General features: G+C 38.8%; 1 protein-coding gene across 3 annotated transcripts in view; it reads right to left on the reverse strand.

Annotated features, from left to right (window-relative positions):
• LOC128604116 (adhesion G protein-coupled receptor L3-like) overlaps positions 1–25,356 on the reverse strand; it is a 344,541-nt gene that overhangs the window by 217,708 nt on the left and 101,477 nt on the right. For all 3 annotated transcript variants that reach the window (XM_053618945.1, XM_053618946.1, XM_053618944.1), the window contains exon 3: positions 17,141–17,318. In XM_053618945.1, the coding sequence (XP_053474920.1) occupies positions 17,141–17,195 (55 nt within the window). In that variant the 5' untranslated portion in view covers positions 17,196–17,318. The remainder of the gene's footprint in view (positions 1–17,140; positions 17,319–25,356) is intronic.

Raw genomic sequence — 25,356 nt, forward strand, 5'->3', positions numbered from 1 at the left:
AAGTTCACACACAGGACGTTGGGCTTGGTGCCAAATGTTTGGTTAGTGTGGTCTGGGCTTTAGTTGCTGAGGCTGGAGTCTGGCAATGGATTAAATTGATCTGATATTAGGCATTAATATAAACATTTCATTAATGTGGTGGTGTTGGCTTAGAGCGCTTTTATAATCTGGACTTTTACAGTCAGTGCAAAACAACTGGTGGGACTAAAGTCTATTTAGTTAATCGGCTTTAGAACCTGTAAATATTACACAAAACTAAATTTGGCTAAAGCTCATGAACGATCTCGAATGACCTGGATGTGTATCAGTGTATCGGATGAGTAGCAAGGAGTATAGAGTCAAGATTTCCCTTAGTGCCTGATGTACTGCTAATATGTTATACCTTGTGATTTTTAAAAATAGAATGAGAGTAACGGTAAAAGAGAACATAAAGAAGCTTACATTTTTCTTTCAAACAGCATATCCGTATCTCTTTGATGAATAAGGTTCCAGAATACACATCTTGGACTCATGATTATTCCGTTTCTAGACACCCCCCTTGTTCGTAATGTATCGTGTTGCCTTCTTGAGCATCAGTGAACGTTTGCACCTTTTGTACTAGTCATGTACGAGTCCCTCAGTTGTCCTCAGTGTGAAAAGACGGATCTCAACATCATATAATCGCTGTTGGTAAGGGGTGAAATATGCAGAAGATGCTGGAAAAGTAAAGAAGTGCAGGACCTGGAGGATTTTTCTGAAGAACAGTGGGCGGTTTAACTGCCCAGGACAAACAAGGGACTCATGAAGAACTCTCAGAAAACATAAAAACAGTCGTCGATCATACAGGTAACGACACACAGTATTAAGAATCGAGCGTGTGTAAACTTTTGAACTGGTTCATCTGTGTAAATTCAGTTAGCATTGTGTCTTGTGGACTATATGTAAACATTTGTTATGTGAAATAGTTTATTCAGGGCGGAACTAAATAAAAAACAAAATGCAATTATTAACATTTTGCAGATTCTGCAAGGCGTATGTAAACATATGACTACTGCACACTGCACTTTACATAACTGCATCAGTCGCTTTATACTATGGAACTCGTTTTTGCTGCCAGTATTGCTGCTATACTTGTGCTGCTACATTACACAATAGCTTACAGTTTACAGTCCATGTTTACAGTTTACAGTCCATGTTCTGTGTATCTACTGTCCTGTGTATTTATTGTTTTGCACTCATCTGAAACTGTTGTATATTTGCAGTTTATGTAGTATTGCGTACTGTTCGGTGTTGCACCATGTTCCTGAAAGAACCGTCATTTTGTTCCAATGTATACACGCTATATAGAGGAATGACAATAAAACCCCACTTGAATTGAGGTCAGTAATGAATAGGAATATGAATGAATGCATGCCATATGTGTTTTATCATGATTAGAACTTTATTAATTTTTTTACTTGCAAACATGTACGAGACAAAAGAGAAGACGGATATCAAGTACTATATCTATACATATGCATAAAATAAATACATTTCTTTAAAAATGATCAGCCTTACAATGCAAATCAAGGTGTAAGAATGGCCCAGTCAATCACCTGACTTTAATCCAATTGAACAAGATTTAAAGACAATATGTTTAGAAGAATGGACCAAAATCACACCTGAATACTGCGGCCGATTCATTTCCTCATACAGGAAGTGTCTTGAAGCTGTCATTACAAACAAAGGCTTCTCCACTAAGTATTAAATAAATTTCAGTTAGTGTGTTCAATACTTTTTTCCTGTGTCATTCCGCTTTATTACACATAACTTTATTTATGGACTTTAATTTTGTGAATTCTTTATATTTCCAGGTTTCTTGAGTTAATACTGATGTCTGGTGAAAATTTCATGTGAATAGCCTCATTGGAAATATATTTACTGAAAGACTTTTGACATGTTCAATACTTATTTCCCCCGCTGTATATAGCCTATTGTATATTTGCTCTTGCTCTTGCATAAAATTTATTAATGAATTTATTAAGCAAAGTGTAATTATGTACAGTAATTTAATTGTGTTATTTATTTATTTATTTATTTATTTATTTAAGTGGGCGATCTAATAAGAACGTTTAAAAAAAAAAAAAAAAAAAAACCACGTACAGGTGCATCCTGTCTAATTAATATAGGTTTTGTGCATGACTGCTTGTGTAAATAAAGGCTATGTTGACACAACCTTCTTTATTATTATTATTATTAATCACATATAACTTGAACCTGTGTTTTCTGAAGCTAAGCGGGAAAAAAAAATCTAAATCACATACAACGTATTATTCATTCATTCAGCATTTTGATTTCTTTATGGCAGTTGAGGTGTTTCCTTTGTGTTGAAGACCTTTATGCGATTTTCAGTCAAATACATTTTCCCATCATTACAGTTCATTATTGTTATTGTTTATAAATCAAACAGTAAAAATAGGCTGAAATCTGTAAATATTTGATTTGTATATATAGTATATATTCAGTATATAATTGAATATATAGTTTCATTCGATTCTGCTTGGTCAGAAGGTATTGATTCATTTTCTCAATGATTCATTTCATTTTCCAGCAGTAGTTCCAGCAGCAACCCTGCTGAAAAAAAACAACAAAGAAGAATAGAATAGAATAGAGAATTTGTAACGGTTTTAATGGTTATAATGGGAATCGTATTAGTTTTCAGGGAAACTGTAATGGACCCTGTGGGTTTCTACTGGTAATTTGTTGCCTTCTGTTGGTGGCATGCCATGTACCATTAAGGACCAACAATGATAATGGTTTTAATGGTTAACACGTGATGGTTTGTAATGGTATCTGTAGTAGAAACCATTAGAATTTCTGTAATGGTTTCTATTGTTTCTTTTTCAGCAGGGAATGCAAATCACTGGTTTATATTAATCTGCTAATTGTATAACGTTATCTTACATGGGTGTATGCGGACACTCCATGAAAAATTGTTGATATGGTGAATGTTTCTGTAAAGAGATGTTTATTTATCATTTTGGAAGGAGTCTCCAGTGCCAAGGCTTTGTATATTCAAGTTGTCCAACACAGGAAAGTCTGAGTAACATCAATAGGTGTATTTTTTTTTTTTTTGTCATTTTCAACTTCAAAGGAGAGGAAAAAAGAGAGGCTGGTTGAGGGAATGACAGTTTATAGCTGCTACAATGTAAGTCAATTGTTTTGCAGAGGTTGTACACCATGAAATGTAACAGTAAATGGATAAAAAGTATGATCTCTTCTGGGTCTTGAAAAATAATCAACTTTGGGGTGGTAACAGTACAATATCTCTGCTTCACTTCAGGCCATATCACACCACCACACATTACATCATAAAGTGGTGTATTCTTTATTTCTCACATATATTCAAAAACAAACCTTTTTTATCACACTGTCTTGGTAACCACTGATCTCTAACCGTGTTTGCACCAAAAAATAACCAGTTTCATTGCCTCATTTGTTTGTTTTTTTCCAAGACTAAGATGAGTCTTGATGAGAGCAGCTTGTTGCAATTCAGTATAATGGAATATATTAAACTATATTCAAATATATATTCCTGTGCTGCTGTGTCGGACGTAGGAGGTTTACGAAAACCCAAATACTCGTGTCTGTATACTCAGACATAAAGTTGGTCACCAACCATTCTCTGATTTCCTACAGATTTTTAAAACAACAATTTTATCTCAGTACACAGCATTTTCTTTTCATCAGCTCAAGGGTATAGCTGCCGAGCAAAGCAAAGCGTTCAATCTGTCTGTGTCTAAGAAAGGAAAACAAAGGGAACAGGCTCCACATTTTGCAGCACGGGTTAGACGCCAAGTTACAATTATGAGTCTTTAGACGATAGAAGAATGCGCCGGGGGTGCCAATACTTTTGCTGTCAGCACAGAATTCAAATCTATGGATATGCCATTTGGAAACACCCCAAATCCTGTTAAATAACAAATGATGGTTGCACATTGGAACTTGACTGGTGCTTACATTTTGTGCTGCAAGCAGTTTAGGCTTCGAGTCATGACAACAGGAGAATGAGCAGGGGGTGCCAATACTTTTTTCCTCTCATCATGACATTCAAACCTCTTGATAATGCAGATTGGAAATGGCCCTCCTCCTTCAACTGGTACACTGTTTAACAGCAGAAAATATTTGCACAGTGAAACATCGTTGGCTCTTATATCTTGTGATGCGAAGAGTTTGGGTCTAGAGTCTTGATTTCTAGTCGATAGACAACAGAACATGTGTGAGGGTGCAAGTACTTTTACTCTCATCATGAAATTCAAATCTCTGGAAATGCAAATTGGAAACGCCTCAACTTCCACTGGTATGTTATTTAATAACAGAAGATATCTGCATACTGGATCGTGATTGGCTCTTATTTTTTATGATGTAGAAAGCTCTTCAATACAAACCCGGATTTGAAACGAACTCGAGAGGATTTATTCATCAATAACATGTACACAGAGAAAAACAATCCTGCTAAATCTTTGAAAACATCTCGATTACTATTGAAGTGTTCAGTCAGTTTCGAGGCAAATTCCTAATGTTGATCAATGCGAGTGTGAAGTTTTCTTCCCACTAGGTGACATTTTTCCCTTCACGGTTGCACCCGCCTATAAATATTATGTGTGACACTCCAGTGGCTGAAAAATCAATCCAGTTTTTTTTTTTCCCTGAGTCAACCGTTATTAACTTTCCATTCTTCCGTTGTGTGCCTTCTGCTTTTTTTTTCCAGTCAGTTAGCCCTTTTATTCCCATTACCTGCAGTCTGATTACATATCGACTTGCACGGCTTATCATCACGATATTGGCGCGCACACTGAGATAGCATGTTATATTCAGTAAATGGAGACCGAAATGTAAGTCATTATATAAGAAACTATTCGTGTGTTTGCGTCTTTGCTTAGAAATGGACGATATTACATACTAAGCAGTGTGTGTGGGCTGGTTTTCATGATGAAGGCGGCTCTCTGCTCTCTTAGATTGTCTCCAATATAAACAGCGTGCAAGCTTGTTGACCCCGCAGTCGATACAGTGCCTCATCAACCATTATTCATCATGCGTAAACGTTTCGAAACCGAATGAACGTCTCAACGATCCGTCCGTCCCTTTGGAAGACGATCCGTCCGTCCCGTTTTCATGCTATATTCTTTTTGAAGAAAAGGAATTACAGGGATTTGGCAACAAGCTGCACAATAATCTTCGAAAAGCTATGTTTTTTTTTTTTCCAATACACAGGCAAGTTAAGGGGTGTATTGATTTGAACTGTACGAGCAAAATGGAGAATAAAAGGAGGCAGAGCTGAGCAAGAGATATCAGGGGGATTAGAGTCGGGAGCGGAAATGAATTAGAGTACAAATAAAAAAACATTATGAATGTTTGACAGTGTTACTGAGGGCGGGATTATTATATAGCGAACTCTATATTTCTGTGTATATAAAGTGTGTATGTTGAAGGCAACGAGGACGATCGTGTCAAGCTGACAGCAGTGCTAGGTTCCTCAGGGCAATGCGCATTCACAGAGCACTGTTGGATAAGAAAAGCATCACTATTGTGTCATGTTGGAACAAAAGCATCCATTCAGTGCCATCTGTGCTTTATTCTATATCCCAACTCTACACAATAATGTATATCTCCAACACCCAGAACACAAAAAGCCTGAAGTGTGTTGAATCGCAACTCCGGCTGCAGGCATCTGCAGTGCCATTCAGTTTGTTTACCAGATGTCAATTTGTGGAAAAGAGAGCGGTTTTGAAGGAGTGGAGGTACTGACGTGTTTTCTCTTGAGGCATACCAGCTCAGTCTTCATTGATTTACTGCTGCCTATGACCAATCTTCTCTGCCTACAATATATACTGAATCCAGTCATGGCTTTTATAAAAGTGCTCTTATCACTTCCCAAAAACTTTTATTACATATAAATGAATCCCCAGAAAAAAAATATTGATTCATTCATTCAACAACTATACTATCCTGGCCAAAGTAAATGGTGGCTAGATAGAGGGATGGAGGGGTAGATGGATGGCTAGAGGAATGAGTGAATAGAAGCATAGATGGATGAATGGATGGATGGATGTAGGTGGGAATACACCCCGGATGGGACGCCAGTTTATTGCAGCCCAGTATTATACTATATTCAGGACCTATAATGGGTTCTTTGGCTTGTTCCTCTGGGAGAACCCTTATGTAGAACTATACATGAGAATGGGTACTATTAGAAAATGAGTAGAAACCTTTAAGAAGCAAAGCAGTCAAATTTCTAAAGAACCCTTGAGAAATCCATTTAGGTGTTTGAGGTATGGATGATGAAACTGATGGATGGATGGCTAGATGGAGGACTAGAGGGGTACATGGATGAATAGGTAGATGGATGGCTAGAGGGATGGGTGAATGGAAACTGATGGATGAATGGATGGGTGGATGGAGAGATGGATCAACAGATGGATGGATGAATGGATGGGTGGAAGGATGGAGGGATAGATGAATAAATATGGAGTAAAAGATTTAACACCGATAAATTATTCCCAAATGGAGATAAGGTTCACTCCAGCAATAGAAAAAGGATGTGTTTAAATGGAGAATTATGGCAGGAATTTAACATACTGGTTACTTTTATTCATTCATTCGTCCATTCATTCGTTCATTTCCTCTTTTCCTTCTGCTTTTCCTCGTACGGGTTGTGGTTGCAACAGCCTGAGAAGGTCAGCTAAGACTTCTCTTTATCCCTGGCTACAGATTCCAGCTCCTCATCTATGGGTGGTGGTCGTAAAAAATAAGGTTGTGGAAATGAGGTTCCTCCACAGGGTTACTAGGTTTACTTTCCATAACAGAGTGAGGGGCTCGACACTCTGGGAGAGCCTCAGAAATAATGCCCCCTGGTCAACTCCTGCTCGAGCTGTATCAGGCCCAGCTGGAGAGACTGTATCTATAGGTGGAAATATTTTTTTTTCCCATTAAAACTCGCCCATAAATCAAGAATCATTTAATAGACCAGTCTAATAATAATAAACTTGTATTCAACAGAGTTAATTATTAAATTGACTTGCTGCTATCAGTCTTTATTATCTGATATATTATATTCTAATCAAATCAAATACTGTGTCTTAAAAGTGATATTAAATGTAAATGTTTCTGACAGGCACTAATTAGAGCTGAGTTCTTTCTGTGGCTGGAACTCAAATGGTAAACCATAAAAAGTGCACATTTCCACATTCACTCTTATTGTTTCCTCTGCTGCTCAAACTGTTCGAACCGTTTAACTATATACTTGTTTACAGTCGAATATACATTAATAGATTTTATATCACAAATTTATTTAATGAACTCAAACCACATTCTCCCATTTACCATAACAGAAAGTAAGAGCACTGTGTCAGCATGTCTTTCAACAGGGAAACTCGAACAAGTAAAACATTATGAATGTGAGATAAAGGAAGTGGGCGGGGCTTCCAGGGGTGTCAGTTCATATTGGAGAGTTCAAAACACCTGCAAAATATTTAAGATTAAATCTTGAATATATATATATATATATATAATTTAAGATGGTTATGATATCACCATGTAGTGATTTCCACTTACCATTCATTAACGGCGAATGATGATCGGCCGAGCTTGCGCAAAACTAGTAAGGCGAATATTTACATGGAGTACATCGTTTCTCTTGAAGGAACGTTATACGCCTTTTTGATGATTTGTGTCTCGTTTGAAGCAATGAAAATGTTTTAGTGTAACATTGCATAACATCGCTAAAGCAGCATTTGCAAAGTGACTATCACATGTCAGCAATGACAGGATATATATTTAACCATAGCCTTAATTCCTAGCTTATCTGACATTAAAAGCCATCTTTGAGACAATTCGTTTGGTGAAAGGTCTGTAAAAATATGGACAGCAGAATTTACGCAAAAAACGTATGCAACTCTACGTAAGGTTAATGTTGGCGGTGGGGCAGGGTTAATGTCCGTACCTTTTCTAATGACTTAATTTGTATGAAATTGAACTAAATCCAATCCACACTTCTGACCTTCATCCCAATCTAAATTTCCAATGAGACCAGATTTGACAGCAGCATATGTGAGTGGAGTTTCTTTAAAGCATCACTGCACAAAGATGGTTGATAAATGGCAGAGTAAGCATCACTTTGAACTCTGTTTTTGTAAACTGCTTTGAATCGATCAGATCCGTAGACGCTATGAATGCCTGAGCACATCCTCCGACTGAAATTTACACAAGTTCACCAAACAATAAGCTTTTTCCGTGCTGCATAAATAATGAAAAACAGGCACAATCTGTTCAGAAAAGAAAAAAAAAAAGGTATGCCAATGACAAGCGCGAAACATACAGCTCTGGGATTTAAAGCAGTGTTAAAATGGAGCTTGACAAGGAGCCGTGAACTTTCAAAGCCCACTGTGAATTTAAGTGAGCCACCAAGGCACACACTCTGGGTTGTGAAATATTAAACCCAAAAGGGCAGAACACATAACCTGAATTCAGATTCACTGTGCTCCAGACTGCCCCAAGAACCATAGTTCAGCCTGTCGCAATTCCCTGAAACCTTTAAAGGGCACGTGGGCTATGTGATCCGTAAATAACCACGCGTCTTATCTTCACTGATGATGTGACTACCAATGGATGGATTCGGAAAAGCGTCTAGAGAATCTTCTTAGAACCGAGCGAATATGATAAAACTTCAGTGGTTCAGCATTGTACCTTGAGCTGTGATACAGTTCCAAGGCTAAACAAGTAGAGTATTCTTGACAGGCCGAGTCAATCATCTCAACTCAAGATAAAAAAAATAATAGGAATAAAAATCAACCAACTGTAATGGATATGAAGTGAACATGATCATATTATTCATGGTTTCACTGTTTATAAATAGTCCAATGGTTCCTTCAAGGTTCATCTAATATATATGTAAATATGCTGAAATGGAATCTTCTATGTTGCACTTTGGCGTTATAGTAATTGGTTTATTTGGGATCTTGCACCGTGACATTCGTTCATTCCTGCACCGTCGTTCACATATTTTTAAAAAATAAATAAATAAATAAAAACATCAAAATATATTTTCTAATTTAGCCCAACACACCTGGAAAGACAGCAAGCGAGCAGGATATTAGCAACAAGCTGAAATATCGATGACAGATCATTGAGCACGGGGGAGAGAGACAGCCATCAGCAGACGCGGCATCGTAAACGCAAACAGCCGTTCTGTTTTACACTTCCCTGGCAAGATCGATGCTTAATTTAGCAATCTCGCCATAGAGTGACGATTTCCTGAGAAAATTGCACCACGAGACGTGTCGGCGTGAATAAACTGGATAGCAAACAACCCTGAGGAATTTGTGTGTATGCGTGACTGAGGAAAAGTTTGGTTTTTTTTCTCTTGTGATTGAAATACAAAATTGTCCCATCAATCAATGTGTAAATAAAACCTGATAAGGTGTGCTGTTAGAGGAAAATAATCAATGATGCAGTGGTGTTACGCGGCCCAACATGAACCACCGCGGAGATGTTTCTTTTTCCTACCGTATAGCAACGCATCCCGAAATGTTTTATCGCTCTTATACAACAGCCAAATCTTGCCAATCCTAACCATTTTTTTTTATTGGTTAAAGAACATCCATCCATTTTCTATACCGCTTATCCTACTGGGTCGTAGGGAATCTGGAGCCTATCCCAGGGGGCATGGGGCAGAAGGGCAGGGTACACCGTGGACGGGGTTCCAATCCATCGCAGGGCACAATCACATACACATTCACACACCTATTCATACACTACGGACACTTTGGACATGCCAATCAGCCTACCATGCATGTCTTAGGACTGGGGGAGGAAACTTGAGTAACCGGAGGAAACCCCCGCTGCACGGGGAGAACATGCAAATCTGAACCCCTAACCCTGGAGGTGTGAGGCGAACGTGCTAACCACTAAGCCACCGTGCACCCATTGGTTAATGAACAGCACGTCATAATTTTTATCCATTTATAGTTACATTTATTGTTGTGGAACATCTGCAGCACAGGTTATTTACTTTATAACAGCTATATACAGTTGCTCCCTCACCAGCCAAAAAAGAAAACAAAAACTGTAGCTTGTCAAAGACCTGTGCAATATGATATCGTAGTCATTATAGATTATTTGTTTTTGTATGTTTTGTATTTTCTTGATATTTTCTTATTGTGAAAAGTGCCTTGAGAAGTTGCTTTAAAGCCGCTATAAAAAAAATTTAATGTATTATTATTATTGTTATTATTATTAGTAGTAGTAGTAGTAGTATTGTTGTTATTATTATTATTATTATTGTTAGTATTATTATTGTTATTATTATTATTGTTATTATTATTGTTATTTTCTGAGATATCATCAGTATCGTTAGTATTTTTTTAAAAATACTAACTAAATAATTAGAAATGAAAGGTAGCTAGTTAGGTTTAGAGTTTTTGTAGACATTAAATAAAACTCTCATCAATCTCGGTTTAACGGTTATTTATTTTTACAGTTTGACATGAGATGAGATCAATTATATATAGTGATGCATCTCATGTATCATACAAATGTCTTTAAGTATCATGATGTGGTACTTTGGTCCTATCTCTCAGCCCTAGCTTGCCTTGTTACTGAGAAATCTCAAAGTGTAAAGGAGTCCGTCCTGAAAACTTTCCTGTGGCACAAAATGTACAGAATTTTAGAGCTTTACTTTTGAAGTCTACTTACACCTGACCGTGTATGTTGTTATTACAGAAACAAGCACGTTAATACACACCCGTGATTTGCCTTGCAGCTGGAACTGCTCTCAGAGCTGCTGTACTACTGTACAAAATGATGCTGCATTCGAGGCGAACTTGCAACTTGTAATTCCCGGTAAAAACAACCCGAAATACCTGACATTTCAACGTGTCAACTTGGGGTACCAGTTCCGTCGCTGTTTACAGAGTGATGTCAAACCAGCATGGCCGCTCACACTATGAACAATCCATCTTCTCTAGTTTTAAATGTGTTTATAGCAATATTGGCTTTATATACAGACATCGTACTTATATACAGCAAATCTACAACATTGACCGTACTCATCGCTGTTTTGAGAACATCAGAGTTATCACTAACTTTAGCCTTGTTGCTAAGCTACTCCTTACTGTCCGCTGTTGTTGCCGTGCTGCAGTTTCAGTCCAAACTGTTGCATGAATGTTTGACATCCACTATAAAAAACTCAGGCCTGTAACTCTAAAAGTGCACTTAAAGTAGCTTTATTAGCGCTTTACATGTTCCTACAGAGTAAAGAAAAGACACGCTTTCGTGAAGGCGTCCATGTTTTGTTTTGTTTTTCCCCTACTTTGCGCGTCAAACTTGTAGGGGTGGGAGATGACAGTATTACACCTGGCACTTCGAAGGTGCCACAAACGCAGTGTTTATCCACAGCTCTCTAAGGGCCGATCCGAATCGAGAGGTAACGCGAACGAAAAAAAACAAGCAAACAAAAAAAAAAAGTCCTCCTCTGATACGACCCGGTTAACGACAAATTACAACTAAACACATAATACTGCGCTTTCTTCCTCGCCATGACCGCACCAATCAGAAATAACATTTCCCACGATGCCACTATATACAGTAAAACATCAATAACGGTCACAACACCCTTCCCAAAAGCAGCTCAAGTCCTCTTAGTGTTCCTGTGCTAAAAGTTCCCATGCGGCTTGCCTTCCACATAGTGCACAAGTCGATGGTGGCCATATTAAAAGCTCGATCCATCTGACAAAAAGCACTGGATAGTTTCCCGAGTGTTACCTTTCTTTTCCCAGACATCTAAAACACCAGACACAACCGGGTTCAATTCTGCATTCACACATTTCATTGACAGAAATCCGCCCACGCGGTTTCTGACTCATGCTTTCCTCTGCCAAATTGACCACCTTGCAGTGAAGGCAGTTTTATTACACTGAAGATATGATCCATCCTGCCTCTATCTGCTAGCCGAGGGCCATAACTGCTGTTCTCGCTGTTCTTGGGTGTGTCAGTGTGAGAATTTCTCTCTCTCTCTCTCTCTCTCTCTCTCTCTCTCTCTCTCTCTCTTACCTCTTCTATGCACAATGTGAAGCCACATACATCTAAAAACTACATAAGATAGAGTGTCTTGGTGGACTTTAAGCAAAATAATTTTATTTACAGACCTGAACTCACATTCTAGCATGGAGCGATCATAATACCACGGCTGTTTCCTGTTTTTATCCTCTCACCTTTTTCCTCTCTTTCATTTTTTCCGCTCTAAATAATGCTGAGCGAGTGGAATACAGAAGCCGCCCCCTAAACGAGCACCAGCGATCCAAGCGATCAAACATTTTTACAGCCACACTACTCTTCATATGAAAAGAATCGTATTTTATGTGCCGTCCCATATTAACCATATTAAATTATTAAAGCCTCTCCTGCATGCTCTGGGTTCCGGCGTGTGTTTTATGATGCAGTACTTTATTTTATTTTTTTATTATTAAATGAAGAATAACAAGACAAAACTTGAAATGTCTCTAATTAATACCATGGCGAAGAGGCATTAGTGAAATTAATTAGATGAGTATAGAGAACACTCTGAGGCCCGTGCGGTATTAACGACGGCCCCTGAAATAGGAAATTAATTAACAGTGTCAGACAGGCTGAAATATCCTGACTGACAGAAAACTATTCTTATACATTTCTCCCTGTGAAGTCTGAAGAGACGCTGATGAAGAGACAAGCACTAAAAATATAAAACAATATTGTATAAGCGGTCAAAAGGCAACGGGCGAGAACTGTAGCCACGCAAAGCAACCGATTAGCCGTGCTGTTTGTCTTCTGCAAAAAAGTTGTACTCGAACACACCCTGAATTCAACAGATGGTCGACACGCACGTGCGTTCTGAACAAATGGGGGCGGGGGAGGGAGGGGGTCATTCTTCTCCATACCAGAAGGGGGCAGTGGTCTGTATTATGAGAAAATAGAAAACTGGAAATAATGTCCTGACAAGGCCTGTCCCAAATCACACTCGTGGATTGAATAGGGAGCTACCAGTATCACCATCTCGACCATTTTGACCTAGAAGTTAGTGTGGGTGTATGTGGTTTGGAAAGAAAGAAAGAAACAAAGAAACAAACAAACAAGTGAAGAAGGTAGGAAGGAAGACAGAGGGATAGTAAAATACAGACAGATGAAGGAAGAAGGGAATGAATGACAAAGAAGGAAGGAAGGAAGGAAAATAGAGAGGAAGCGTGAGAAGCAAGAAAGAGACAGATAAACAACGGAAGGAAAGAAGGATGTGAGACACGAGAGAGATAAAAGATAGAGAAAGAAAGAAAGTAAGAAAGAAAATGAAATCAAGGAAGGTAGGAAGGAAGACAGAGGGATAGTAAAAGACAGACAGAGAAGGAAGAAGGGAAAGAGGGACAGAAGGAAGGAAATAGACAGAGGAATAGAGAGAGATAGAAGAAGACAGATATATAAAGGAAGGATGGAAGGAAGGCAGAGAACTAAGAGACAGATATAAAATGTAAGATGTAAAAGAGATAGGAAAGAAAGAAAGAAAAGAGGAGGGCAGGAAGTAAGGACAGAGAAGAGGGGAGACAAGGATAATAAGATAACAGATAAAGGGAAAAAAACAGACTGAATGGAGACAGAGTGAAAAACTAGAAAGCAGTTAAGAGGAAAAGAGAGAGGTGAAAAAAATACAGAGAAAGCAATTAAGACGAGGCATTAGTAAAGAAGGGTGAGTGCAAGGGAATAAGTAGGAGTGAGAAAGGAGAGTGAGAAAGAAAAGATAGATGTGGAGAAAGGAAGCAGAAGTGAGAAAGAGAGTACTGGTTAATGGTTCTAGCATTCTAAAAGTGACGTTCTTGGAACCTTCTGTAACGGAGAAACACTTCAATATACAACTGAAGCACACTGAAGGGTTCTAAACATTATTTAAAGGAATGCAAGCTGAAGGCTGTAACTGTAATGTAGTAAAATGTAGATGAAACTGCTTTCACTTGTATGTAGATGATCCTCCGTTAGAACAGGTTCCAGGTTTAAAGGTTCTTCTTTAGAAATGTAGACTGGATAACCATCCAGGGAGGACCTGAGGGAACCTTGGTTTTGTTTTAGGATGGCAGGAGAAAGATCGAGACCAAGAAGAAAGGGGACCATTAGTGGTTAGCATGCTTGCCTCACACCTCCGGGGTTTGGGGTTCGAATCCCATCTCAGCCTTGTTTCATCCGTGTACTCAAGTTTCCTCCCCAAGTCCAAAGACATTATTGGGGTTGTAGGCCAACTGGTATTTCCAAATTGTTCATACTGTAGTGTCTGAATGTGTGTACTATTGTGCCCTGCAATGTGTTGGCACCCCGTCCAGGGTGTCCCCCGCCTTGTGACCCGAGTTCCCTGGGATAGTCTCCAGGCTCCCCTCCCCTACGACCTTGTGTAGCATAACTGGTATGGAAAAAAGATGGATGGATGGATGGATGCTCTGATTGGCTCAGATGGCCAATCAGAGAACACTCTCGCTTCCGGTCGCCGACGACGATTCCTTTTTCGCTATTGGCTGAACAGGCACTGGCTATTATGAATGATACGGAAAACAAAACAAAAGCTACAGCCAATAATTGACTTAAAAAAATCTTTTTATTTTAATTACAGACGTCTTCTTGTAAATGGTATTCCAGCTTGTACTCCCACCCAAAATCCAGTAACACACACACACACACACACACACACACAGATACCTTCCTTCCCTCATTTGCTCTGGATGTCTCTCTTTCTTTCTTTTTTTTCTTTCGTTCCCCTGTGTGGCTAAATCCATTCATAGCCCAGCGTGTGTCAGACTCACATTATGAAAAATGTGTGTCACTTTGGAGAGTCGCCGTCTTCTTCTACCAGCCTGTGGGGCCTTATCTCATACCATCACTCTACATCTCCTTCTCCCTCTCTGCCCCTTTCTCTCTCAGTCATAAAATATATATATATATATATATATATATATATATATATATATATATATATATATATATATATATATATATATATATGCTACACAGGCTGATGATAAAGGTGTTGCCAGACATTTATGCCTGAAGGGAATGGTTTGAAGAGACTCAGAGAGACTGCTTTCCTTCTACTTACTGCCACACGTTATACTAAAGTATTTCCCTTTGTGTCCTTTTAATAGTCGTCCACATGCACAACGTCTACCTCCACCGCAGTAATCAGGCTCTTCCAGGAATAGGTGTGGGTATTGTGATTTAGGGCGGTTCCATGGTGGAACTGCCGGGGTCTGGATGCTTGGACAACAACATAAACGCCCAATCCTCCACCGCATTATGGAGTCTGGGCAATATCACTCATACGGACACTGACAAAGAGGACGAAGCGGGAGTTAACCTCAGGCACAGCAGCCAGATTCAACACCATGATCCATGAACCCACAAGGGCGTTCCTCAATTTCGGTACTTTTCGAAAGTTTGTGCGGTCCAGGAAACAGATCTCTGATCCGTTTCATTTCATTTGAACTCGGGTGTGCACCGGAGCCTGGGGAATTCTCGATTCTGATTGGCCAGAAAGTGTTAATCAAGTAAAGAATTAACGCATGATATATTCTACAAAAATAACCTACACCAAGCCGAACCCTGAGTGGATTATTTCCATACAACCGCGCTGTCGATCAGACAGTCAACCATTACAATGTTTTATTTCTTAATGAACGACACTTTTTTGTGGAACGTCCAGGAAACAAGTTAGTTCCTGTTATCACTTACGTTATAGCAACGATAAACACGAACATCACCAGCATCACTTTTTCTCTTCCTCTCTCTTACAAACAAAAAAAAAACGTGGCGTGTCATATTCCTGATAAACCAGAAAGCTTATAAACTCCTTACCTTAAGCCTTTACCAAGAAGCCCTGCTGACTGCTTCCATAAACAATAAATAAACCAAAACTGCTAACAAGAAACTTCAATAATTCAATGATCCTTTGTTAAAAAAACAACTTTTTTTTAATCTGTTTATTATTAGTCTTAGATTATGTGCAGCATCTGCCATACAAGTCAGCCGCTCTGACAATAGATCAAAATCGCAGGTTTGCTATCAAGATGGCTATCGATATCGGCTGATGCTCAAGGTTTCCGTGTCAGTGTCGGAAAAGAAACAGCGGTGTCGGGGCATCTCTAGTGTTTCACGAGAAGATGTTTCGTGTTTTCGGAACGAGTCTCCAGTGTCAGCGCTTTACGACAGTCAGTTTTCCGAAATGGGAACATGGGCGGAAATGTCAGGATGGAAGGCTTTGCAGTTTCTCAACGTTAAATGCTAACTAGATTGGGCTAAAAATAAATGAATGTGCTGTTCATGAATAAATGTTGGGAAATTGTTGTGGTATAAGAAGAACAAAACACTTCAAGAAACATGCTTTTACAGGAAAACAATCAACTTCCTGGTACTTTGTGTTGGGTGGGAACTCATTGATTGTTTTCCTTTCACAGCATGTCCTGTTCTGGAGTATTTTTCCTGTTTCTTGTCGTTTATATCTTATATAATTGATAGTCCAAATCTATCTGCTTGTTATATTAAAAAATATACATTCCAAGACCATTTCCGTAGGTACACAATGTACCCTGTCCATCAACAGAAAGGGACCACAATAGGTCTACTGCTGACCGGATATTATTTATAGGATATATATATAGGAGACCGTTCTCAGTAAAGCAGTGACACTGATACTGTAGTGTCCTGTACAGTATGTCGCGCTGGGAAGACTGTATTAAGCACGGCAGCATAGAAAAAAAGAAAAGAAAAGTGCTGCACACCAACAAGCTACTGAGAAGTACACAAAACGAACGACTTTGCAGTGTAAATACACTTACAACGCATCCGACCCATTCCTATCTTTATTAATGACTTCACACTATCAAATTAACATCTTTAAGACCAGCGTTCAGTCTACCGACTCTTCTCTTCTCTTCTCTTACTCCCAAAGTAGAGCTTAATCTAAATTCAAATTAATTTAGCACTCTGTGGTGCTGGCGGAATTCATTAGCCAAGCTTCAGGGACATTTTCCTGTTTAGCCATCTCCTTCAGCACTCAGTTGCAAGACATCCTCATAATCCTGTTTTATGAATTATTCAAAAGTTTGTAGGGTAGATTACTCACCCAGAGCCGCAGGGCCTAGTAGGCTGGCCAATAGGAGCATCCGAAGCGCCCACATGGCCCCACCCCTTTTCGCTGCTTTTTATCGGTTGGCCAATACAGGTGTGAGATCCAGCTGGTGGAGTCAAACAAGTCAAACCGAGCTCGAGTCGGGGAAGGTCGTGGGCCGCTACGGCGTCACCTAAACACAACCACACACACACACACACACACACACACACACACACAAAATCAGCTTTGTTAGTAGAGAAATATTCAGTGTTTCCCAACATCTCAACTCCCCGTGCACTGAACAGTTCATGCTCTATACACACCAGAATCGGCTTATAAACAGAAGGATAATTAGCTAATCTGAGTCAGGTGTTTTTTTACGGTGGGGAAAAACAAGTGTGCAGTGCAGGAGGGCCTCCAAGAGCTGGCGAATGCGGAGCTGTTTCGAAAGTGCAACCTCCCTGAATAAAAGGTGTTTTTCCGACAGTAACCTGGGAGGCTTTTAGAAGCACATGTTGATGCATTGCATTGAATTAGCATTATTTATTCAGAAAAACGCAACACCTTGGGTCCCTGAGAAGGGCGTTTTAATTGGGCAAACATTATTGTAGAAAATAAAATAAACACACACGATAAATGATTTTTTTTTCCTCAAACAAATTGGAGAAACTATTTTTTGTGGCTACAGTTTATTTCAAAAAAATAATCCCCATGCCGGCTCAGACAATCTTTACTACTGTGTGTCTCTGTGTGCTGAAGATGAAAGCACCAATCATTGTATGTGTTGTTACCGGTTATCAGCCAATCAAGTGGCAGCAGGGCAATGCATAAAATCGTGCGGATACAGCTCAAGAGCTTCAGTTAATGTTCACATCAAACATCAGAATGGGGAATATGGTCAAAGAAGAACAGCTAGACTGGTTTGAGTTCACAGGAAGCTTTGGTAACTCAAACAGCCACTCTTTACAACCGTGATAAGCAGAAAAGCATCTCAGAACACGTCAAACCTTGAGGTGGATGAGCTACAACAGGAGAAGAGCACATCGGGTTCCACTCCTGTTAGCCAAAAATAAGAATCTAAGGTGCAGATTCTGAGAAACTGGACAGAAACACCACCTGGTCTGTTACAGTAGACGGTGAGTGTATCGGTTCCGGCTCACTTTCACGAAGGGAGCCAATAATTTTGAAAAGAGAAGACAGAAAGTGCACTAGATAATGTTTGAGAAACTATTGTGTGTCCCCGTATGATCAATTCAAAGCATCACTGGTCGCATTTTGCTGCTCATTTTACTCTATATATTTATTTTGCTTCATTTTAATGAAAGGTTGCCAATAATTTGAAAAGCAGGACGCTGATTTTCACAACAATCACTAATTAAATCGCACCACACTACGGTATGTGTTGATGAGATTCCACGAAACGTCTATAAACATTCCAAAAAAAAGTTTTCCGGGTTGTTTTTTTTTGTTTGTTTGTTTGTTTTTTTTCAAGAATCCTTCATGCGAAACTCACATCTCGTGGAAGACTAGAATTTCTGAGATAAGAGCGCGAATGCAACACCACCGTGAATTTAATCGCATTCGACAAATGATCAGAATATTGTTGACGGGAAAGTGTTGATTAGGACTCGTAGCGGCAATGCGTGACAAACGTCTCATTACATCATTACGCAAAACCTGGTTCGCAGCAGCAGGCGCTCGGGCCGCGTGTGAAAAACGCTGATCGGATGTGAAAAGGGTTTACTTCATGCTTAATGGAAAGTAGTCTTGCTGGGGTTTCCATCATCTGTGGAGAAGTGTGTGAAAGAAAATGTCACATTGGGAAAGGGGGGAGGGCGGAGGGGTGCTTTCCTACCAACTTCCTTCCTTCCTCATGCATGAAATCCCATCATCCCACTGCTACGTATTTTAAAGGAAAACTCCACCCTGGAATATGTTAATTGCGTTTAAATTGAAATATTTCCAATGTGCTCAGTGGTTCTGGTGCTAATTTGTTGTTTTGTGCAAGTGGATTGTCTGCCTTGATGATGTCATGTTGTTATTGGTGAATACCAGGAAGGGGAAAAAAAAAACAATTCAACAATCTTAAACAGTCAGGTTTTTACTATTATCTCTTAAAGCAGTGTTCGATTTACTCCAACATACAGTAGTGTAGACGATGGTGCGGAACGTTGAACTGCAATGCAGCTTTGCAATACAAAGTTTGAAGATCTGGAAGCTGATCTGTTTGATCAGAGTGTACACATGAGGAAATGAGAGAGCTGGACAGACTAAAGTACTAAAACACCGCCGCATCGGTTGCTTCACGTAGAGCGGAAGAGAGGGTTAAATCCCACTCACGGCATTGCGGGTAATGTCGGAAGTCGTTAAGCGCTGTGAAAATAGACCAAAATGTCGATAAAAGTCAACTCCAGGTGGCTTTTTCACAATTAAGGATCTCCGGAAAGACACTAAATACAACAAACATATTCCTTTAATCAACACAACGTATACCACAGCAGCATCCCGGATCAGAATGAACCCAGATGCGAACCCAGTACTGTTCTGTTAAGGCTGTTAGAAGGGCCAGGAGGATCAGAGAGAACAGAGTCCCTCTGGGAGAACCAGAGCAGCGAGTGCCACTGCTGAATCTCTGACGTCAGAGTGTGTGTGTGTGTGTGTGTGTGTGTTAGGCTTTTTTGTTCCTCGGTTCTGATTCCCTGGCGTCAGCACATGCACTGGGCTTTTTTTTCCCTTTCCTTTTTCTTTTTGCAGTATACACCAAAACTGTCACAGGGTTGTCAGGCAGCGAGGGGAAGAAGCTAGAGGCCGACTCAGAATAAACTCAGAATAAAACGTGTACAAAAACCATGTAAGTGTAAGATGTTTTGAATAGTAATGAAATAAATACAGAGAAAACGGTTACTAGAAAAGTGAAGTGAAGAGGAAAAAAAAAACGGGATCAATATTTGGATCAAAAATTTTCAGGAAAAATTCAAGAGAGCACTGTATTTTTAATCACATAAATACCCTGTACCATGTGCATAGCTGTATTTTTAATAATAATAATAATAATAATAATAATAATAATAATAATAATGATAGAAGAAGAAGAAGAAAGATAAGAAAATGAATAAGAGTAATACGATTAATAATAATAATAATAAGAGAGATGAAGAAGAAAAAGGATAAGAAAATGAATAATAATAAAGAAGAAGAAGAAGTAGAAGAAGAATATACACTATAGTAATATATCAGAATTTCTATAATAATTATTTATTTTTCATTTTGTACAATGTTTATTTGTACAATTTGTGTATATATACAGTGAGGGAAAAAAGTATTTGATCCCCTGCTGATTTTGTACGTTTGCCCACTGACAAAGAAATGATCAGTCTATAATTTTAATGGTAGTTGTATTTGAACAGTGAGAGACAGAATAACAACAAAAAAATCCAGAAAAACGCATGTCAAAAATTTTATAAATTAATTTGCATTTTAATGAGGGAAAAAAGTATTTGACCCCCTCTCAATCAGAAAGATTTCTGGCTCCCAGGTGTCTTTTATACAGGTAACGAGCTGAGATTAGGAGCACACTCTTAAAGGGAGTGCTCCTAATATCAGTTTGTTACCTGTATAAAAGACACCTGTCCACAGAAGCAATCAATCAGTCATATTCCAAACTCTCCACCATGGCCAAGAACAAAGAGCTCTCCAAGGATGTCAGGGACAAGACTGTAGACCTACACAAGTCTGGAATGGGCTACAAGACCATTGCAAAGCAGCTTGGTGAGAAGGGGACAACAGTTGGTGCGATTATTCGCAAATGGAAGAAGCACAAAAGAACTGTCAATCTCCCTCGGCCTGGGGTTCCATGCAAGATCTCACCTCGTGGAGTTGCATTGATCATGAGAACAGTGAGGAATCAGCCCAGAACTACACGGGAGGATCTTGTCAATGATCTCAAGGCAGCTGGGACCATAGTCACCAAGAAAACAATTGGTAACACACTACGCCGTGAAGGACTGAAATCCTGCAGCGCGCGCAAGGTCCGCTGCTCAAGAAAACACATATACATGCCCGTCTGAAGTTTGCCAATGAACATCTGAATGATTCTGAGGACAACTGGGTGAAAGCGTTGAGGTCAGATGAGACCAAAATGGAGCTCTTTGGCATCAACTCAACTCGCCGTGTTTGGAGGAGGAGGAATGCTGCCTATGACCCCTGGAACACCATCCCCACCGTCAAACATGGAGGTGGAAACATTATGCTTTGGGGTTTTTTTTCTGCTAAGGGGACAGGACAACTTCACCGCATCAAAGGGACGATGGACGGGGCCATGTACCGTCAAATCTTGGGTGAAAACCTCCTTCCCTCAGACAGGGCATTGAAAATGGGTCGTGGATGGATATTCCAGCATGACAATGACCCAAAACACATGGCCAAGGCAACAAAGGAGTGGCTCAAGAAGAAGCACATTAAGGTCCTGGAGTGACCTAGGCAGTCTCCAGACCTTAATCCCATAGAAAATCTGTGGAGAGAGCTGAAGGTTCGAGTTGCCAAACGTCAGCCTCGAAACCTTAATGATTTGGAGAAGATCTGCAAAGAGGAGTGGGACAAAATCCCTCCTGAGATGTGTGCAAACCTGGTGGCCAACTACAAGAAACGTCTGACCTCTGTGATTGCCAACAAGGGTTTTTAAACCAAGTACTAAGTCATGTTTTGCAGAGGGGTCAAATACTTATTTCCCTCATTAAAATGCAAATCAATTTATAACATTTTTGATGTGCGTTTTTCTGGATTTTTTTGTTGTTATTCTGTCTCTCACTGTTCAAATAAATCTACCATTAAAGTTATAGACTGATCATTTCTTTGTCAGTGGGTAAACATACAAAATCAGCAGGGGATCAAATACTTTTTTCCCTCACTGTATATATATATATATATATATATATATATATATATATATATATATATATATATATATATATATAATATTATATTATATTTTCTTCAACTGCAAATTTTATACTGTACATGCTGTAAAAATGGCATAAATAGCATGCAATCAATAAAATATAAAAACAATTAGAAATATAAAATAGTACATACATATAAAGTATATTATAATAAACATAAATCTAACGTGTTATTATTATTATTATATAAGGAATAAACTATTTTATTTATTATTTAACTCTTTATATATATATAGAGAGAGAGAGAGAGAGAGAGAGAGAGATAGAGAGAGAGAGAGAGAGAGGAAAACAGTACAATAATCACTCACATGTTGTGCTGTGAATGACTGCAAGTGAGAGATTTATCTGTAATTAGATCACTTCCTGCAGTTTCATACTAACTTTCCATCGCTGATCTCACATGCCTGAAGCATATCACAGCTCCAGCACGAGAACACGGAAACGAGATGAGCCAGGTATCAGTCCGAAACCTCATTAAGCCCTAATGAGCTTTGGATGTGTTTTCATATGACACATGAATACAGGGGAAAAAAATAGAATCCTATCAATACAGGGCCAGGATTTTGTTTTTGAAAGGACTTCGCCTTGAAGCACGTCTAGAGAGACAAAGACGCAGCACATAAGACAGACAGCATCACTGGCGTTCATTAACACATGCACAGACAGCCCGATATGCCAACAAATACACACAAATATCCCTATAGAGAGACGTGGGATTGGTGTGTTTGATAAGTTTGCCCAGAGTTGGCGTTCTGCAGCAGACAGCTTCATTACCCACTCACACATTGGTGTAAACTTTCTAATCAGTGTTTGCTGGCACTGATTCCACACTGAGAGTGACGCCCACTCCCTGTGCTTCAATTAATTGCACTTTTTAAGCTTGATCTGCTTAAACTAGAACAGTAGATTACAAGGAGAGTGCCGGAATGGGGCATTTAGAAGGGAAAAGAGTGACGGATAAGGGTCATTAGTGAAACAAAGCTGTAAAAAATATAAAAAGGAAAGGAAACAAAAGATATGAGGGAAATGAGTGAGGGGAAAATATGAGATATGAGTGAGGAGGGTAAAAAAGAGAAATGATAGGTAACCTATCTGAGGAATCGGTCAAAAATAATACAAGATAATGACACAACAACTGTTCAAATAACAGTGAGGCACGAAAGCTCATGAAACATTTTACCTGCAATTTCATTTAACTTTTCTACTCTAAGTGTAAATTTGTGCCAGGTACAAAAGAAAGGAGAAAAAAAAGTAGTTGACTTATTATTGCAAAATTCTGCCTTATCTCATATTTCAGAATTTTGATAACAAGCCAGAATTTTGAAATAAGTCCAAATTTTTAAATAATAAGTCAGTTTGAGATAATAAGTCAGACTTTTCAGACAATGTGGCAGTATTCTGAATCAGAATTACGAGATAATAGGTCACAATTTATATATATATATATATATATATATATATATATATATATATATATATATATATATAAAATATCAGATATTTTGATAAGTGACTATTTTCAAATAAACTGGAATTTTGAGATAGGTCAAAAATGAGTCAGAATTCTGAGATGCTACGTAAAAATCTGGAGATACTAAGTCAAAATACTGAGATAATACGTCAAAGTTCAGAGATAATGAGATACTATAAGATAAGGTAGAATCCTCATATAAAAAGTCACAAAATTGAATAACTCAGGAGTTTGAGATGAGTCAGAATTCTGAGACAATACATCGGAGTTTTAAGATAATATGTCAGAATTTTGATAGTAAGTCAAAATCTTTAGATGCCAAGTCAGAATTTTGTGATGATTCGAAATTCTGAGATAATGTGTCACAAAATTAAGATAACATCAAAAACATTTGAGATAAGTCAGAATTCTGAGATAATAAGTCAGAAAATTGAGATAACAAGTCAGAACTATGAGATGATAAGTCACAATAATAAGTCAAGTTGTTGAGTAAGTACGAATTTTGAGATAAGTCAGAATTCTTAGATAATAATGAAATAATTTGACATAAGTTGGAATTCTTAGATAATAATTAAATATTTTGCCATAAGTTGGAATTTTCACATACTGAAAAATTTGTAATGCCCTTTTTTCTTCTTTTCAACCTGGCAGAAATGGGCTCCCATAGTGAATGGCATTATAAATGTTCAGTGTTTTTGAAAAGAGATTGTAGCAGCAAGCTAAAAGCTAATTCCCAGCCAGCACAGACGTAATCAGAGACACATTCTCACTCTGTAGGAAATTTGCAATACACCTGAATCATAGTCTTGCATTCAGTGCGACCAAAGAACGTTTTATTTATTTAAATATTGTGATGTGTGTATATACATATATATATGTGAGTTTTGTGTTGCTATGCTTTGTATTAAGAGGCTAGGTATAGCTACTCCCACAGATTGACCAGCTGCCTTTGATGATCCACTAATTACTAGTAGTTTAAGAAGACTTGTTTGAACAATTGATATCTATCCTGAAGAAGGCCGTGCAGCCGAAATGCGTATATCTACACTTTTAATTGTTTTTAATGATTTAGCCCAGTTCATTAAAGACTTTTACTTCACCACGTGAGTGCCTTGAAGTATTTCGTTTTTTACAATTTCTGGCAGTGTCGTAAAGTTTTTGCGTTACTTGCTACGACACGCGCCTAAACGCTGCCACCACCAACGAAAATTCCACAGAAACACAGTACAATAGTGCAAATTTCCAACGCTGTCGGAGGTCACATTGAATTCCAAGTGTGTCAGAAAGCGTAATTAGATGTCATGTAGCGTGAACAGCGGTGCGACCCTGCTGTCACCTATTCTGCATGGAAAGCAATTTGCAATAGTACCATCTGTTAAAGCCGATCTGTGACTATTCCATGAGCAGCATGGTGTTGCTACTCAATAGCCATAGTCGTGCGTTACGCAGACTACACTGATTTACGGCTAGAAGTCTGTCACTGAGAAAATCTTTTTGAACCCACAACTACCATTTTTATTCCTCCTTTTCCATGAAACTTGAGCAGAAAACGCTGCGCACGGGATTAGACCTGAACAGAGGCTTGGTGTCACCATTTCGTTAGCCTGAGGTGACTAGTGATGTAATTAACACTTAATTTAGGATTTAACTTAGTCCCCAAGTAGAGCGTCTACCCACAGCATTAGTCTGTATAATGAGCCACACTTCACTAAGAACTATTGCATCTACTGTAGGATGACTATCTCTTAGCAACTAGCAGCGCAGTCATGTGACTGTCCCTTGTATTCACTCATTGCATC

This window comes from Ictalurus furcatus, chromosome 29 (assembly GCF_023375685.1).
Source record: "Ictalurus furcatus strain D&B chromosome 29, Billie_1.0, whole genome shotgun sequence".
Lineage (NCBI taxonomy): Eukaryota > Metazoa > Chordata > Actinopteri > Siluriformes > Ictaluridae > Ictalurus > Ictalurus furcatus.